The 16,485-nt window shown below is 42.5% G+C and overlaps 1 protein-coding gene across 6 annotated transcripts in view; it reads right to left on the bottom strand.

Annotated features, from left to right (window-relative positions):
• The window catches only part of dennd1b (DENN/MADD domain containing 1B), a 108,411-nt gene that overhangs the window by 76,131 nt on the left and 15,795 nt on the right, over positions 1-16,485 (bottom strand). For all 6 annotated transcript variants that reach the window (XM_034881200.1, XM_034881196.1, XM_034881195.1 and 3 more), the window contains exon 3: positions 10,152-10,195. In XM_034881200.1, the coding sequence (XP_034737091.1) occupies positions 10,152-10,195 (44 nt within the window). The remainder of the gene's footprint in view (positions 1-10,151; positions 10,196-16,485) is intronic.

Below are 16,485 nucleotides of genomic sequence, written 5' to 3'. Positions count from 1 at the left end.
AGAGGTGGAGGAGCACATGAGCCGATGAGGTGCACTTACAAATTTACAAGGGGGCGTTACATTTTCACATCCTTGCTCACTCTGCTCAGGCTGATAGGCGAGGGAGACGGGGGAAGGGGGAGTTTTGTCTTTCTGAATTTATTTCTTTTTACTCCCCTCCACAAGTTTCAGTTCCCAGTGACCCCTCTGCTGCAGCGTATTTGTGTTAAGGAAGGTTATTTTGGTTAACAATGGTCCCATGTTACCAGGGCCCCATGCCAGGAGGTGTTGGAAGGTGGCAGACTGATCCTCTGGCCTCTTCGAGCACATGCCAACACCTGACAGGTATATGTGTCGTTATATCTATATGTGCCACTTCTATAACAAGATGAAACCCTGTTTGATGAAAATATTTGTCATTTTCAAATCTGCACTTCTGAACCCTTAAGGACATCATATATGTCTAAAACAAGGACAAAACAAAGGCTTCAGTTTGGCCCTCCTGTGAAGCGCAACAGCACACCTTATACTCCTAAATGTCACTGGAAAATTAGCGTCCCAGAAGTAGCATTTACCATCAGAGTTGTCCTTGCTCACGTTTAATGAGGTTAGGTAAAATGTTCATTTCTTCTTTCCCTTTCTTTAGCCTGTTGTAGGAATTCATCCGCTTAACCTCCCACTGTCCAGGCCCAAACTCATTCACCCGTCCATCAGCTGTTAATGAGTCACCTCTGATATGACAAGATTCCACCGGGGTAGGATACATGCTGTCCATTGTACTGCGGTCTTATTTTCTGCATTTTCCGCAATGGATGTATTTATTTATGTTATGGGGTGAAGGGGCGTATTGCTTGGAAAATAAGTATATGGCATCAACAATAACAGTGTGCATTATTCCAGTGCTAATAACCTGTCCTGCTGATGTCCTTTCTACATATCACAGATGGGCTCAGAGAGGGGAGAGCGGCAGTATTATGCCTCTGCCGAGATCTTCCACTGAATATATTACCATTTGATAGGGGGAGATGTCTCACTCCCCAACACACACTGAGAGAGAGAGAGAGAGAGAGAGAGAGAGAGAGAGAGAGAGAGAGAGAGAGAGAGTTGGGCCAAGAAAGCTGCATATGCCTCAAACATACAAGCATGGGCTTCATTAATGAAGTGCCAGGAGGAGAGGGATAGAGAGATAGTGCGCGTGTGTGCGCATGCGTGCGTGTGTGCGTGTAGCAGCCGGGGGGGATTTCCTTCTTTAAGCTTTCAGCTCCCACTGGGCTTAGCTCGACTGTATGAACCCTGATGTGGTCCTGCCTCTAACACATGGCGTCACACACTCACACACATACACCCTCACACACACACACATACACAAAGAATGTATACATTGAAGCTCAGCAGGAAGGCAGCGGTGCAACACCGGCTCCTAAACATTTGGCTGTGGACGTCTCATTGACAGATGTACACAAAATCTAGCAATGGAGGTCAGGTCATTGCTCCCTCCCTCTCTTCATCCTTCTCTTCCTGATCTTTTTTTTTTATATTCAGAAAACATAACATTCACGAACAGTTGCAAACAACACACTGGGACATAAGGACGCGTCCCAGGGCCATACTTCCCTTCTTTACAAACATTCTATTTGTTCTGCCATTGGTTCTATCTCTGTCTCTGACTGGTGGTTGCTGGTTGTGCCATAGTTAGGAAAAATAGGAAGAATGCACTCCAATAAAGCTACATCGTGTGATTTGTGAAATGTGCAATAGCTCTGTTGGCAACAGCAGTATGTGGTTAGGGTAAGCCTGGCATGTGATGCCGTAAATATGAGCTTTTTGGTTGACTAGGGACAAGCTTTTTCCAAGTGTGTAGATCCACCATTTCTTCCTTTGTGACTGCAGCAGTTATACTGGAGGAGTTGAGCAGCATTTCAAATTGTTTTATACAGTGCATTTTGTAGATGTGTACTGAAGCACTACACTAGTGCAGTTATATGTTAAACCAAACAACAAGCTCTGGCAAATGGATGTAGATGTCAAGATTTCATTATGAAACAAAACAAGGTAATCATTTTTTACCACATGACTATCTCCCTGTTCCCTTTTCTAAAATATCGGTTCCCTTACTGTGCTCTTGTGCAAAAACAGTTTCAAACAAACTATAACAGAAGTTACATATTTGTACGTTTAAAATGTCTGATAAATAAAAAGTGTTTTAAATAACACTAGATTACGCTATTTATGAATTTTTCTTCTTTTTTTTTTATAGCTGTAGTATCATCTTTATCTATTGTCCATCAACATAGTCATTATTGACCAGGTAGGAACTAGTTTAGTACACATCCCCCATCCATTTACTGTACACAGCTTTAGAAACAATCTGTTCTGAGAGTGGAATGGAAGATAAGCCATAGTACATCTGTAGCTGAATCCACTGCCGTCCACCTGCAGCTTGGGAAACACAAGCAGCCAACAGCTCTTTACTCCAATGCCAAAACACACCACCACTTTCTTTTTTTGCCGGTCACTGTGCGATGCTGAAAAGATGTGAGCAGCGGGGCGTAAAAACACTTCCCCTGCTCTCTACCACCCATCTTCTCCCAGGAAGCCAGCCCAGAGGTCAGCACAATCAGGACCCATGAGCAACAAAAGGGCCCTACTTAGGCGTCCAGCTCAGTGCCCGAGCCAAAGGCCAGCTTAGTGGGGCGAGACTGTCCATTAGGCGAGACCCTGGAACACCCCAGGGATCCGAGGTGAAAAAGGTTAGAAGGAAGAATAAAAACACTATCAACCAAGACGCATACACACATATTCTCAAAGACAAACACAGATCATATTAGGCCTTGTTTGACACTGCTGTCAAGATGCAGTGAAGGGGAAAGACAAGACCCGGTGACACGCTGAGACATCACACACACACACACACACACACACACATCCCTACCCACACACACAAACACAAAAGAGGTATGAATTTCCATCTTTTTCATCTCTTGGTTTCCCACACCACACACACCTTGCTGTTACAGCAACACAAAACTGGCAGAAGCAGCACCCAAAAGCTGGCAAAATTCTCTTAATATAATTATCAATACCTTCTGTCTCCTATCTAGGATAAGTGGGTAAGTTGGCACTTGTAAAAAAACAAAAAAGACGTGGTGTGACAGAGGTGCTGTTCTTTCCTCTCCAGCACCATCTCCTTCACTGATGTCAACCACCCAACGCTTCTTATGTCAACCACAATCAACTGCGTGATGCAATACTGTCATTAAGGAGATCACCTACTATGTCACTCATAGGAGATGTTTTACATCTAAACTTGTCATTTTCTCATTAACTGCAGAGACAACCTTATCATTGTAACAACAACATTTTGTGTTGGGTTTGTAAATCCTGAGGCCCCAAAATGTACGCTTTACATAACACAAATAGATGTACACTTTTGGATTGCTGCAAACCCAACATAGCACTCCTAAAACCTTCACGCTACCAACTCTCCCATCTGCCAAACTAACTCTCTGCTTTTCACTGTCCTACGTCTTTTCTCAATTTCTTCACCATTTTGTCATGTTACACACCTCTAAACTTGACTTTATCTTCTTTATCCCTCTAATCTCATGATTTCACTTCCTTCCAACTTTCTCCATCACACTTTGGTCAAAAATCTTCTTTTAAACTTATCTACTTCCCATTCTCCATCTCCTTTTTCTTAAGTCTTCTCTTGTTCAATATCACGCCCTCTTTTGCGTGCTGTAAAAGGTCTCAACCGACGGCCAGTGGGCAGCATATCATTGTCTTTAAGTTATCATCTCTGGCTCCAAGCTAACCAACCTCTGCGCACCCCCCTTGACTCCTCCACCACCACTATCACCCACTATCTCCTCCTCTCCTCAGGGTCAACATTCAGGGACCAATCATGTCCACAAGCTCCACACCTTTACCTCAATCTCTCAGACCAATGCTACTTCACCCAACCAATTGAGCCCCTTTTCCACCTCCCCCACCCATGGCCTGTCCAGAGCTGTGGCCACCAATCACATTATGTCAAGCAGCCTGTCCTGATGGAGTATGGTGTCAGAGCAACACTCAGGGTTGCCAAGGTTGAAGCCTCAAGAGACCCTGCGCCTCTCTCCTTCTCTCTCTCTTTGTCTGTCCCTCCCTCTTTTACTGTCTGACATATGACACAGCGGGCTTTTGAGCAGAGATGGATGTACAGGACTATGTGAACAAAACAAAAAAGCCACATTCAGCCTGAAGGAATAGCATCTTAAAATAACTTGACAGTGGTTAAAAACCTAATAAAGAAAGGAACATTTCAATAACACATTTAGAGACAAACATGGCTACTGCTAGAGTGATTTTTAAATTTTGAAAAATACTGCTAAATTTGCCTTATTCCCATGTCTGATTTATCAAAAACAGACAACATGAAATTAAGTCAAGACACAGGCCGCTCTAGTACAGTGAACTGTGATACAAGGAACAATTCTTACAATCAAAAACACCTGCTGTAAGCAGGTATTTTTTCAGGTATTGGCGTCAGTCCAATTAAACCAAAGGCCAAGACATTTTTCTAGGCTCTGTGTTTTGAACCACATTTACATAATTACATAAGGAAATCCTGATCATTGAAGAAGTACAGATATTACTTACTCCACCAAAGCTAATTAGTCCAAAATGCAATGCAGTGTCAACACAATTATGACTTACATAGGGTTTGGGACTCCAGAGTTTTCACCTGGCTAACTCTTCCTTTACAACAACGTTCGCTCTCTTTATCACCTACATGTTCTAAATGCAACACACTCATAAAAAAGGCCTACTAGGAAATGTAGGAAGTCACACGAAAATTGCTCATATTGAGGGGGAAAGTACATGACTACATTTTTAGGAGTACCTAAGTGCAATACATATCACAAATTGATTATACATAGAAACATAAAGCGTAGATTTACTTTTAAGATCGAATCACACCTACTGTAGCCTTGGTATAAATGAAAAGCAGCATGAATTACGGTCAAGTCAATGCAGTATGCAGCAGGAAGATCAAAGTTTCCCTATTAAAATGTGTGGAATGGCCATAGAGAGTTAACATCAACTTTATCTCATAGCTGAGAGTAAAATCTATTCATTATTCAATATTTCCTTCATATCTCTCTGGATATTATGCTGCAACCAGGCTGGTGGTTTATGTGTAATTTGCAATTTCGTTCAACAGTGTCTTTGGAGGGGAAATACAAGAAAAGGTGTTGAACGAGAAGGTTGATAAACCAGCAGGGAGAAAGAGATATACAGGGACAGAGGGATACTGCAAAATAGAAAGAAAGAAAGATAAAAACAGGGTTATGAAGGTGGAGAAAGAAAAAGACAGGACCGGAGACAGAGAGTGAAAATTGGGGAAAGAGAATAACTGGAGCACCAAGAGGTTAAACCTGAATGACGACATATGCCAAGAAAGCAAACACGTTATCTTCCTGTATGCATGTGAGTGTTTATATGGTATGGAAGTAACTGGGTGGGTGGGGGGGGGGGGGGGGGGTGTCTTACTGTAACTGTAATGAAGGAATGTGCAAGAAAGCACAATGGAGAGGGATAGAGATGAGGAGTGTGTGTGTTAAGGAAAAAAAACAAAAAAGAAGATGGAGTTTGCAACTAGAGTGTGAGCAGAATGTGAAGTAATCAGTGTCTTTTTCCTGACAGTAACACACCCATTTCATCCATTTTCATGGAGCATCAAATATGGTGACAGTGTTTATGAAATGCCGCACAGTGGTGGGAGTTTCTCTCTAGTCAGCATTGGGAAAAAATGTTTTTAATCGCAGCCAACAGGATCTTCAAGAAGTAGATCTCACTTTAACATAAACCTTTAGGTTTATGTCCAAAACCTATTAAGAGAAACAAAGCATCAGCATTAAAACCCAGCATCCTTGACATTAAATGTCACACTTTGCCTTAAAAAAAAAAGAAAACTGCATAAATAGACAATAACAGAACATGTGGCCATGGTTGGCCAGTGTTGATTCACAGTCCGCTCAGGAGGAGGACTGTGTCTCAGTTAATATTGATTTCTGCTTAGGAGTTATAAAAGCAAACAAACAAACAAACATCTGATTTTTTTTTCAACACATAATTCTCCAGATAAGGGAATTGACAGAAGAACAATGAGTTTCCCAGGCTTGCAGCCACACACCCTAAGGTATTTGCAGTCCTTCATCTTTTTTCACAACAAGCCTTTATATAATTTGTTGAGTTTGTGTTCACTGAGGTGATACCCTTGTATATTTGCCTATAGTTTCTTTATTACTTTCACTGTTACACAATTCTATGAATATCTGAAAAGAATGGGCCTGTAAATATCTAAAGAAATCATTTCTAATCAGCAGAAATTCTGGAACTTATCCAACTTCTGATGAGATACAATTTCATATAAGGAAGCAATTCCAAGTTGGGTAGAATATAAAATCAGGAATCTGGAAATGAACATAACATATATGGAGCCTGTCAACTGTACAAAATATATGTTTTTGCCCGCAGTGTAGGGCAAGGAACAACAGCAATTTGAGTGTGATGAATCTGTGTGATTAACTTAAATGTGTGTTTAAATACTGTGGATTTGCGCACGCTTTAAGTTTTGAACTGGTAGTCTGTTTGTGGAACTTGCTGAGTGTGTTTCTCATATTATCATCTGTTCTCCACAGAGTAGTGGACCCTTTATACAGCAAACTGTGGTTAGCTAGAACTAACTGGCAAAACCATGTTGTGTGTGTGTGTGTGTGTGTGTGTGTGTGTGTGTGTGTGTGTTCTGTCTGCTGTGTTTTTTCCACAACTTTGGGATGAGATCTGAGAGGAAACGGACAGATTTCCATCTGTCTGCTTCATTTGCAAAAAAAAGCCCTTCTTGCAATTCAAATATATGCTTTAGCCACCTCTCTTTTGCCCTCCCTCTCTCTGTCTCTCTCTCTTTCTCTCTTCCATTTCACCATCTCTCCCTCTCTATCCAAGTGGCATCTGTGGATGACCAGGGCATCAAGAGTCTCAGGGGCTGAGGCAGGAACAGGGGGAGCAGTAGGGGAAAAGAAAGCAGAGAGAGAGAGAGAGAAAAAGGGAGCAAGCGCCTCTCACTTCATATTTCCCCAGCACCACCCTGGCGTGCCAGCCAGCCTGCAGTCTGTTCTCCTTTGAGCTTTCTATTCTACTATAGAACAGAAAAAAAAATCAATTCATATTTCCATAATCCACACTCCTGTCTGTCTGCATGTCTTTGCCTCTCCCCCTCCTTCCTTCCATCGCTCTCCCTCTCTCTGTCTCCCTCTTTCTGTCTCCCTCTCTCTCTCTCTCTCCCCTGGGGTAGACTAACCCCTCCATCCCCCGATCCTACGGCCTACAAATGTCATTACGCTGAGCAACAATAACAGCCTAAACAAAAGGAGGCCTTGCTCGGAGTTCTGAGCCCCTCTGTGGAGACTGTTGGCTGCTGCTGCCATATGCTGGCCAGCTCGGGCCACAGAAAGAGACAGAGACTGTGGCTACAGAGGACTCCAGCCCTCGGCCCTACAAAAGGAGAAAAGGAGCCCTAATCCTGGTAATGAGGCCCGTGAATACAGCCTTTATGTATACGGGGGAAAGGGCCAATCCCTCTGTACACAGCACACTAACTAGGCATCTTAAGGGCCATCTTATCCACACAAACGATCTGGTCAACAACAGAATTAAAGAAAAGTAAGGTTGTGGGGGGGGTGGCTTAAAAGAGAGACATGGCGTAGAGGAAGGATGAGGCAGGCCCATGACAAACCTTAGACTATGTTTACACTATGACTTCATTTCATCTCTTTTGGCTCTTAGCTTCTTGCTTTACTCCTTTTCCATCGCCTCCATTTCCTGTGCCTATCTCTGAAAGTCAGTAATTTCTTGCTCACACTGTCAGTCCCACACTCCCTCTACCTCTTACTCTGATAGCATGCTCTGGTTCTTGTGGGGAAGGCAGACATCGCCTGAAGCTAGTTTCTACAAGCCTGTTTATTCCTCAAAGTGGATCAGAGAGGCAGGAGAGCGGTTTAAACTCACTGGCTAGGCTGCTGTGTTGAGAGATAGTTAGCCTACGCACATGTTGTTGTCTTTCGTTCAAGTTTTTTTTCCTAGGTGTCCATTTTTCCCTTCAGCCCATTGATGGGCTGCTGCAGTTATCTGTCTAGTGATTTGCTCCAGGACCTGTTCTGTGCCCACTTTGGGAACAGAAACAATATGTTGCATGTCTTGTTTTTTTTTTCCTGTCAAAGCTCTGTCTTCTGTCATTCTTACAGACACACACACACACACACACACACACACACACACACACCCACACCCACACACACAGAGAAGCTGCAGCAGATGTCATGGAGTCATCGCATGCTGGAGCATCAACAGGAGACTGAGTCAACCTAATCTACTTACAGACTGATGTGCACAACATAAGAGTTTAAAACGCATATTATTACAGGCTGTGTGACTGTTTTGATCAAGTTGAATCTAGACTGGTAGTTCTTTGAAGGTGAAGCCAGAGAGAAATAACAAAGACCCCCTGCTGAGGTTGAGTATTTTTCTAAGGGCAAAGAGCTAAGCTTTGAATAAAAGGGATATCAAATCCATTTTTAATTTTTCCAAATATGTGTGTGCACATCGTCCCTGAGACAGCTTATAAGATTTGTGATTGGCTTAAAAGGATAATTTGGGTTTATGAAACATGGGTCTTATTTTGTACGTTGGGCTATCATTTCTATCGTCAACAACACTGCAGCACGTTAATTCCAAGTCAAGTTAATTGAAGTGACAACACTAATAAGAAGTCAGATGGGGAACTAAACCTAATCAGCATTTAGTTAAACAAACCCCCCAGGAAAAGAACACTAGAGATGCACCAATCATACTTTGTATCTACTGATAATAATTTCCATTCTTCAACTGAGGGTATCAACCAACATCAAGTACTGAAATCATACCCATTTCCCCAAATGTAAAATTTACCTCAATACGTAGAACTTACTGGACTCATTTTGATGGAAGGTAATATGAGTCCAGGGTTTTTTTGGCACTAAAAACTAAGTTGAACCGACATGTCTGAATGACTACGACTGATGGCAGATACCTAAATAATTAAATTGTTTTAATTTGGATTGGTCCCTTAAAAAGAAAAAAGTGAATTGTACAATATACTGTAAATTGTAAACATCCCTTACAGGTTATAGACAGACTTCCAGGTTAAACTTTGACCTACTATACTTAATATAGTTGTGCAGACAAATAGAATATATAGCAAACAGTTTGGGTCAAATTAGAGTTTTATGTCCAGATAAAGTGGTATTGATAATCTGACTTGTTGGTAACTGTTGGTTTGTTTACAACCTATGAACGTCAGTCTGCTTGTTTATGCCGTCGGATTTTATAGCTGCAATATTTTCTAGATTGCACAATGTTAAGTACAATGTTATTATAATAAATAGAATGTGTGTTGTGATACTGGAATCAATCATCTCTTATTAACTAGGTCCTCATCAGAAATGTGATTTTTCAACAATGCAGACTAGCGGGAGATACTGAGGTGTATATAACCCTGCAATACTTACCTCTGACTGGCTAAGGAGGAACGTGGTGTTCCAAAATGTCTTGCAAAACAGCTGTAGATTTTGCTTTCAGATTGAAAATGTACCTGATAATGTCATAAATGTGAAACAATAGGGAGCAAACATAGTAGCACAATGAGAGAGAAAGAAAGAGACACAAATGAGGGCGAGAGAGGAAGAGAGAGGAGAGAGAGTGGTATGCATTCCTGTCACGGTTGCATGATAATTACTGATTCGTCGGTTATTGAAGACGTGCTCACTGCTTTTCATTACCAGCAACAGACGTACAATGAGACAGAGAGGAGGAGGAGAGAGAGAGAGAGAGAAAGACAGAGAGAGAAGGAGAGGAAGCAGTGATAGGGATGAGAGGGATGAGGAGGAGAGTGTGGTGGTGGTGGTGGTGGTGGTGATGATGATAGGTGTTGGGGGGGGGAGGTTACCACAGGATGGCAGGGTGAGGGAGGGCATTAGGCGAGGAAGGGAGATGGGAGAGGAAGAGGTAAAGGTTGTCTGTAACTGTGAACGAGTGAGAGTGAGAGCAGGAAGAGAGTGAGAAAAGAATGAAAAAGCAGAGTGTGTTCCAACCTGGTCGGTGTGGTCCTGGGGGAAGCTCCACAGCACGGTTGGATCTAGAGGTAATTGACAGACAGCATTAATCAGCGGGTGAGAAATACACCGTCTTCGCTAGCTGCCTCAGAATACATACATATTAATGAGAAGGGTGGGGGCAAGGGTGGCTGCTGCGAGTCTGTGCACGCACACGCACACACACACACACACACACACTTAGATTTTCACGTACACACACATACAGAGCAGTGCACATTGAAAGACGAGAGAGAGAGAGAGAGAGAGAGAGAGTCTAGGCGATATGTGCCGTAAATATGCTAATCTATATTCTCAGATATCTTAAATTATACACCAAATCATGCACATTTAAGAAAGTCATATAAACACATACTCATGTAAGTTTATTTGCTTGATTATTCTTACATTGATAAAAGCCAAGCTGTTTGCTGAAGCAATGTAAAACCTAAGCTAAAAGGCTCATCATTATGAGAGTAAAGAACAGTGCTGAGAGATTAGCCAAATAGATTATTCAATTTTTAGATGGACAGGAAATTAACCAATTCTGATTTTTCCAATTAACAGTTTAGTCAGTTATTGATCATATATACAGAACTAACTGTTAGCTGGGTTCAAATGCTTCAACATGCCATTCTACAATGGAACACTGGTCTTTGGCTGCCGATCAGACTAAATAGGAAATCTTAAGATACAGCTTTTTGCCTCAGTAAGCTTTGACAGGCATTACCTATTCTTTTTGACATTTGATAGACCACATACATGTTGATTAATCAAAAAAAGGGTGATAGATTCATCAATAGTAAAATAATCACTAGTTGCAGTCCTAGACAAACTAGAATGGTCATTCTTTCACCTTTAAAGAGTGTGCTTCAAAGACATTCAGAATGTATACCAGGTAATAATAAATAATAAAGACAACAAACATATCATCATCCTTCTCTTAGTACTATATTGATCATTTGATGTTATAGTAGTGAAAATTGGCATTGATCATCAAAGATGGGGTTGGCAAATTGACACAAGACAAGTATACCTAACTGCACAAAATAACTGTTCAAGTTTGCTTAATAAGCAGCCAGCCTACTGTTGCCTTCGTGTCACCTCTGCAATATGTTTGCATCTCTGTTAAAGCTTCCAAACCGATGCATGAGACCTGCTTCTCACAGGTTTATACCATGTGGTTGAAAGGAAGCCGCCACCAAGCCATAGCCTGAACACAGGGGTCTCTGGTAAACATGGCTTTCACAGCTCCAGGGTCACCCTGTGACCTCAGCAGAAACAGCAAGGGTTGGAAGAGATGAGCTCTTGCATGCCAGGTTCACTGTCACAGACATACAAAAAGCCTTCAGGCTCACAAACACACCTACACCTCTGTCAAAACAAAGGTGGCTGAGAGAAAGTGAATCTGTAAGCAACAAACCTTTTGACAAAAAAGATATGTCAGTCAGAAAAAACTTAACTATCAGTTCAATGGGAATAACAGGTTGATTAAGACCCTTAATTAAAAGATATCTGACTATTTTAACACAGGGTAAATTTGTGAATGATCCAGCTCTACTATACTATGCCCAACATTATGAATGTAGACATGTACAAAGCCAGAGGAAAGGACCCCTACCTTAGTAAAGAAGACATGCAATTACACACAATGTGTGGAGTAGCTTCATGGCTAACACACCAGGCTGCCTGAGATAGAGGGGGACACAATCGACAAACGGATGACCGGACGCAGCAGAATCCATCATGCCTTACATAATCCGGTTGGATAATTTCATGGGCCCCATCTTGAAAGGAACGGCACAGGGAAAAAAAGCTGCAGAGCTCAAAGCTCTACACACCAACTCCAACCGCCCCCCTTCTGCCTACCCTATAATCTGCCACACTTAGGGCTAGTTTATGCTGATTTACTGGGTGCGAGGAAGGGAACTGCTGCTGGAGTGTGATTCAAGGCAGATGAAAAGGGACAGGAGGAGAAGAGGGCAGGGTGGGTCCAATGTTTGTAACTTTTTGGCCAGGTGTGCATACGTATGAAAATAGGGGGAGCTTCAACAGCAAAGCAAAAACTGCAAATCCCTTCTTTGCCAGTCCATGTTCACGGCTGAACCAATAGGCTCTCTGTTGAGTACAGACAAGAGGAGTGTGACTACATCCAAGGTCGAGTTTTGATAGCTGCTGCAGCACATTCTACATGTCCCAACTGACCTTTTTCACAGCAAACCTTTTGATTTGGCATGCATGAAATGCACACGTGATTTTACAATAACATGAATGTTACAATTAACAATTGTAGGTAGTCCGATTAACTCAAACGTAGTTATACTTAAGTTTTTTTTTTTTAGTTTTTTTTTTACAGCTGGTAAATCAAAATAACAACAAAAAAAATCCCAGTTTTGGCCAAAAACCCTTGTAAATATGAATAGATGAACAGAAATGATCTGATCAGCTATTCTTTAACATGACATTTAATGGGCCCTGAGTATGTTAAATCAATATTTAGTCACACAGAGGTAGAGTGGGGTAGAGCGAGAGAGAGAGCCATGAATAAAGAGAGCAAAGGTGGCAGAAAAGAGTGAGCTGTGACAACACCTTCCTTTATCATTCATAGCTCCTCTTATCTCTGCATCCTGTGTGCACTTTTTTTTTCTATTCAACAGGCTCTTATCATTTCTGTTCTGCTCCACCTCCACATTTCTCTGCCAATAGTTTTGCCTCTTGCATCTCTCTTTCTCTTACATATTCCTAATTTCTCCCCCACTTTTGGCCTGATTTATGTCCCTTCCTCTCAATTCTCTTTCCCATGCTTGCCTCATTTTTCAACTTCTCTTTCTCTTCATCCTACCATCTCCTAAAGCTTTATGTCCTTTCCAGTTCTGCGCCCCCTCTTTCTTTTTTCCCCACTCTCTTGCACTCATATACCCCTCCCTTCGGACGTGTTGGGTGTGTGGTGGTGGTTAAGGCTGAAAGTTGAAGGGTACAGAGGTGAAGAGGACCCCTGCTGCTCCACCAGGGGACACAAATGTCGCCATGACAGATCCTGCACTGGTACACACACACACACACACACACACACACACACACACACACACACACACACACACACACACACACACACACACACACACACACACACACACACACACACACACACACACACACACACACACACACACACACACACACACACACACACACACACACACACACACACACACACACACACACGTCATCACATGTTGGAGCACCACCAGGAGAAGTCAACCTAATCTACTTACAGAGTGATGTGCACAACATAGAGTTTAATAGGCATATTATTACAGGCTGTAAGGGCAGGGATTGTGGACAGTAAATGTCTTACTGTCTGCACTCCTGTGGGATGGCATTGTACAACTGTTGTTGGCTTGCTCACAAGGTTATAAAAAAAATTCTGCACGCAACTGACAATGGAAGCTGTCAGTTACAATACAAAATGACAAAGTTAGAGACAGGGAGGACTGCAGAACACCACCAATGCCAAGCACATACACCTACATTCAGCTAAGAAAAACTACACAACTACAGCCGTACAAAGGGTAGAAACACAGTGCCTGGTTCATTCACATAGGTCAGGCAACAATTTGACAAATATGCAATAATTGCATCGCAGCTTTTAATACATTTTTATTACTTATTAACCACTTTGTGCTTTTTCATACACCTGCCTGTGTCCATACATCGGTCATGCAAACCATGCTCCGTTAGGCCTGCCTGCTGCATGATGCAGCCGCCTCTTCATCATCTATCTCCAAAATAGGATTCAAAAGGTGTTTATTGTATTTCCTACAGTTGACAAAAACTATAAAGAGCTGTTGTAAATAGTATAAAAGCAGTCCATTTGATGTGACACCAGTGGCAGCTAGAGTGGCAAAAGGAAAACAACCTATAGCATATTTCTCCCTGGTGGAGTGTAAACAGATCCAGTGGGTGAGAATTGAATTGAAATCACCTATCCACAGTTAGATTCCTCCATTCACACCCCAGGAAATGGAGGTGAGGCAAATGTGCCAAAAAGCTCAAGGAGTAACCATTGGTCTCTGTTTGCAAAGTGCACGTGTGTCTGTGCACAAGTGTGCACTGTACAAGAACATGCATGTTTACAGATAGATAGCAGGCTCAGGAGTGAATATTTACTGTACGGTAGCATGTCCATTTATCTCTGCGGGCTTCAAGCGTGGCTGACCTCCAGCAGTCACAATTGGGGCAACATGCATGAAGCCCCTGAGCCGTGACACGGATCCTGGGAAGAGGGGGTGGTGGTGGTAGATATGGTGAAAAATCAATGTTTTGGCTATTCCTGAGACACCTGTCTTTAAAAGTCAGATGAGGAGAGTGAGCGAGGAAAAAGGAGGGTTAATAGGTGAAGGGTGCTGGGAACTGAGAGCAGGGCAACAGGGAAAGAGTGGGAGGAGGAAGGCGGAGGAAAGACGAGGTGAGGGAAGAAATGGATGAATTGGCTAAGAGTGGGAGGTAGAACTCTGCCTCTCTCAACCGACACCACGTCCTTCCTACCTATTCAGGTGGATCATTATATGTGATGGGATTAAACAGAATAAATTAGCAAGATGTATTTTCACCAAAACATAAGAGAAAGAAGCCTACCCCTTCATTACTTATTTCTTCTATTCTCTGCATAAATCTGCGTCTACTGGCACTTCCAAGTAGGCTAAAAATGAAAAACACTGGCATCTTCATCTTGGCATAAATCTACGCTTCTTGGGATTTCCAAGTAGGCTAAAAGGAAGCTGTTGGCAGAGGATGTCATTCCTAATGCTGCCCTAATGTTGCTGACTGGAAGAAAAAGTTGGCGCATGACATCAGTGTGTCAGAAACCTCGCACTGCCCAGCCCTGCAAGTTATACAAGCCCGGTTGTCATGAAACTAAAAAAGTAGAACCCAACTTACTTTGAATGATATAAAGCTTCTTAAAAAGATAAACTTTGCAAACTAGTGAGAAAAGATATGATAAACATGAAGTGCAGAGGCCTTTATTTGTGTTTCTACAAGTACCTTAGCAGCTGGCTTTAAGACAAGAGTAAAACACAAAAAGACCTAACCCGAAATCCAGTGTGAATACACATTTAGATGAAAGCTTCTAGTTTATAATTCTCTATACTATGTGAATCAAACACAGACTTAGAGCCCTCATGGCCATCTAATGTTCTAAAGGCATAAAAAATGCACTTTTTTCACCTTATTCCACAAACGACTGAATGTGTGTTGTGATTGAATAGGGGGCCTGTTTGTTAAGAGAGGCCAAATCCCATATGGTGAACAGCAGCTCTTCTGGTGAGAAGAGAGGCTGTGAAAGCCACCGGCAGCCCCTCTCTTCCATCCGTGCTCCGGAGATGAAGGGATGTAGAGCCTGCCTCTTCTTGTTCCTCCTTTCTCTCGCTCTCTTTGCCTCCTCTCCTCCCTCTTTCTTGGCCAGGGGTTAAACTGCTGCACTCTAACCTCCTTGGCAGTAATTTCATTCACTCCGTTTCTCTTGCTCGCTCTCTCATCTATGAGAGAGATTTATCTCACAGTATGTAGTGGATTAGGCCCCCCTCATACGCCCTCGGACAAAAGCATTGTTTTAGCACTAGCCTGTTCGCTGTAACGGGAGGAAGCTACCGCTACTAAGCATCCACAATACGGCCATTGTGGACACAGGGCTGGAAGGACCTTGCCTTGGAGGCCGTCTAGACTTTGAGCCTGGGCCGATTGGAGAAACACAGGGAGAAAATCCCATCAGGCAGTGGAGTGAAAGTTAACTAAGGTAACCTGCTGTGAACCTGATGAAGATGTCAGGCCAACATATGGTAAAAAATGTCTATTGTCAGAACAAGGAGCTTTCTTCCCTCTGAGAGAGGGTATGGTGAAGGAGGAGGAGAGGAGGGGTGGCTAAGGAAGACTTGGGGGGGGTTGCACAACCTAAAGGGAGGAATAACTGTGGTGGTCATCGTTTTACTTCTGGATCAGTAGACTTATTCTGGCCCGGAGGAGGCCCAACCCCTACACTCACAATTAAAGGAGTAAGCAGATTAACTGGCATCTTTCAAAGGCCAGCAGAAAGAAAAAAACACTCAAAGACTTTTAAAACATTTCTTTCCCCTTTTGCCTGTTTTGGACTGCACACTGCAAATGGCATTACATTTCATGCTGATTTAGTGAACAGAGGCTTTCAGAAAAGAAAAACTTCTTAAACGATGATATGGTCCTTAAGTTTACTTCTACTGATTGGTCACACTATGTTGTTACAAATGAGGACTGGGCACTGACAGAAATACTGAAAGCCTGAGGCTAGTCAGGAACT

The sequence above is a fragment of the Etheostoma cragini genome, chromosome 9 (genome assembly GCF_013103735.1).
Source record: "Etheostoma cragini isolate CJK2018 chromosome 9, CSU_Ecrag_1.0, whole genome shotgun sequence".
Classification (NCBI taxonomy): Eukaryota; Metazoa; Chordata; class Actinopteri; order Perciformes; family Percidae; genus Etheostoma; species Etheostoma cragini.
The sequence above is the reverse complement of the archived record's forward strand: the minus strand, read 5'-3'. Positions and strand labels throughout refer to the sequence as shown.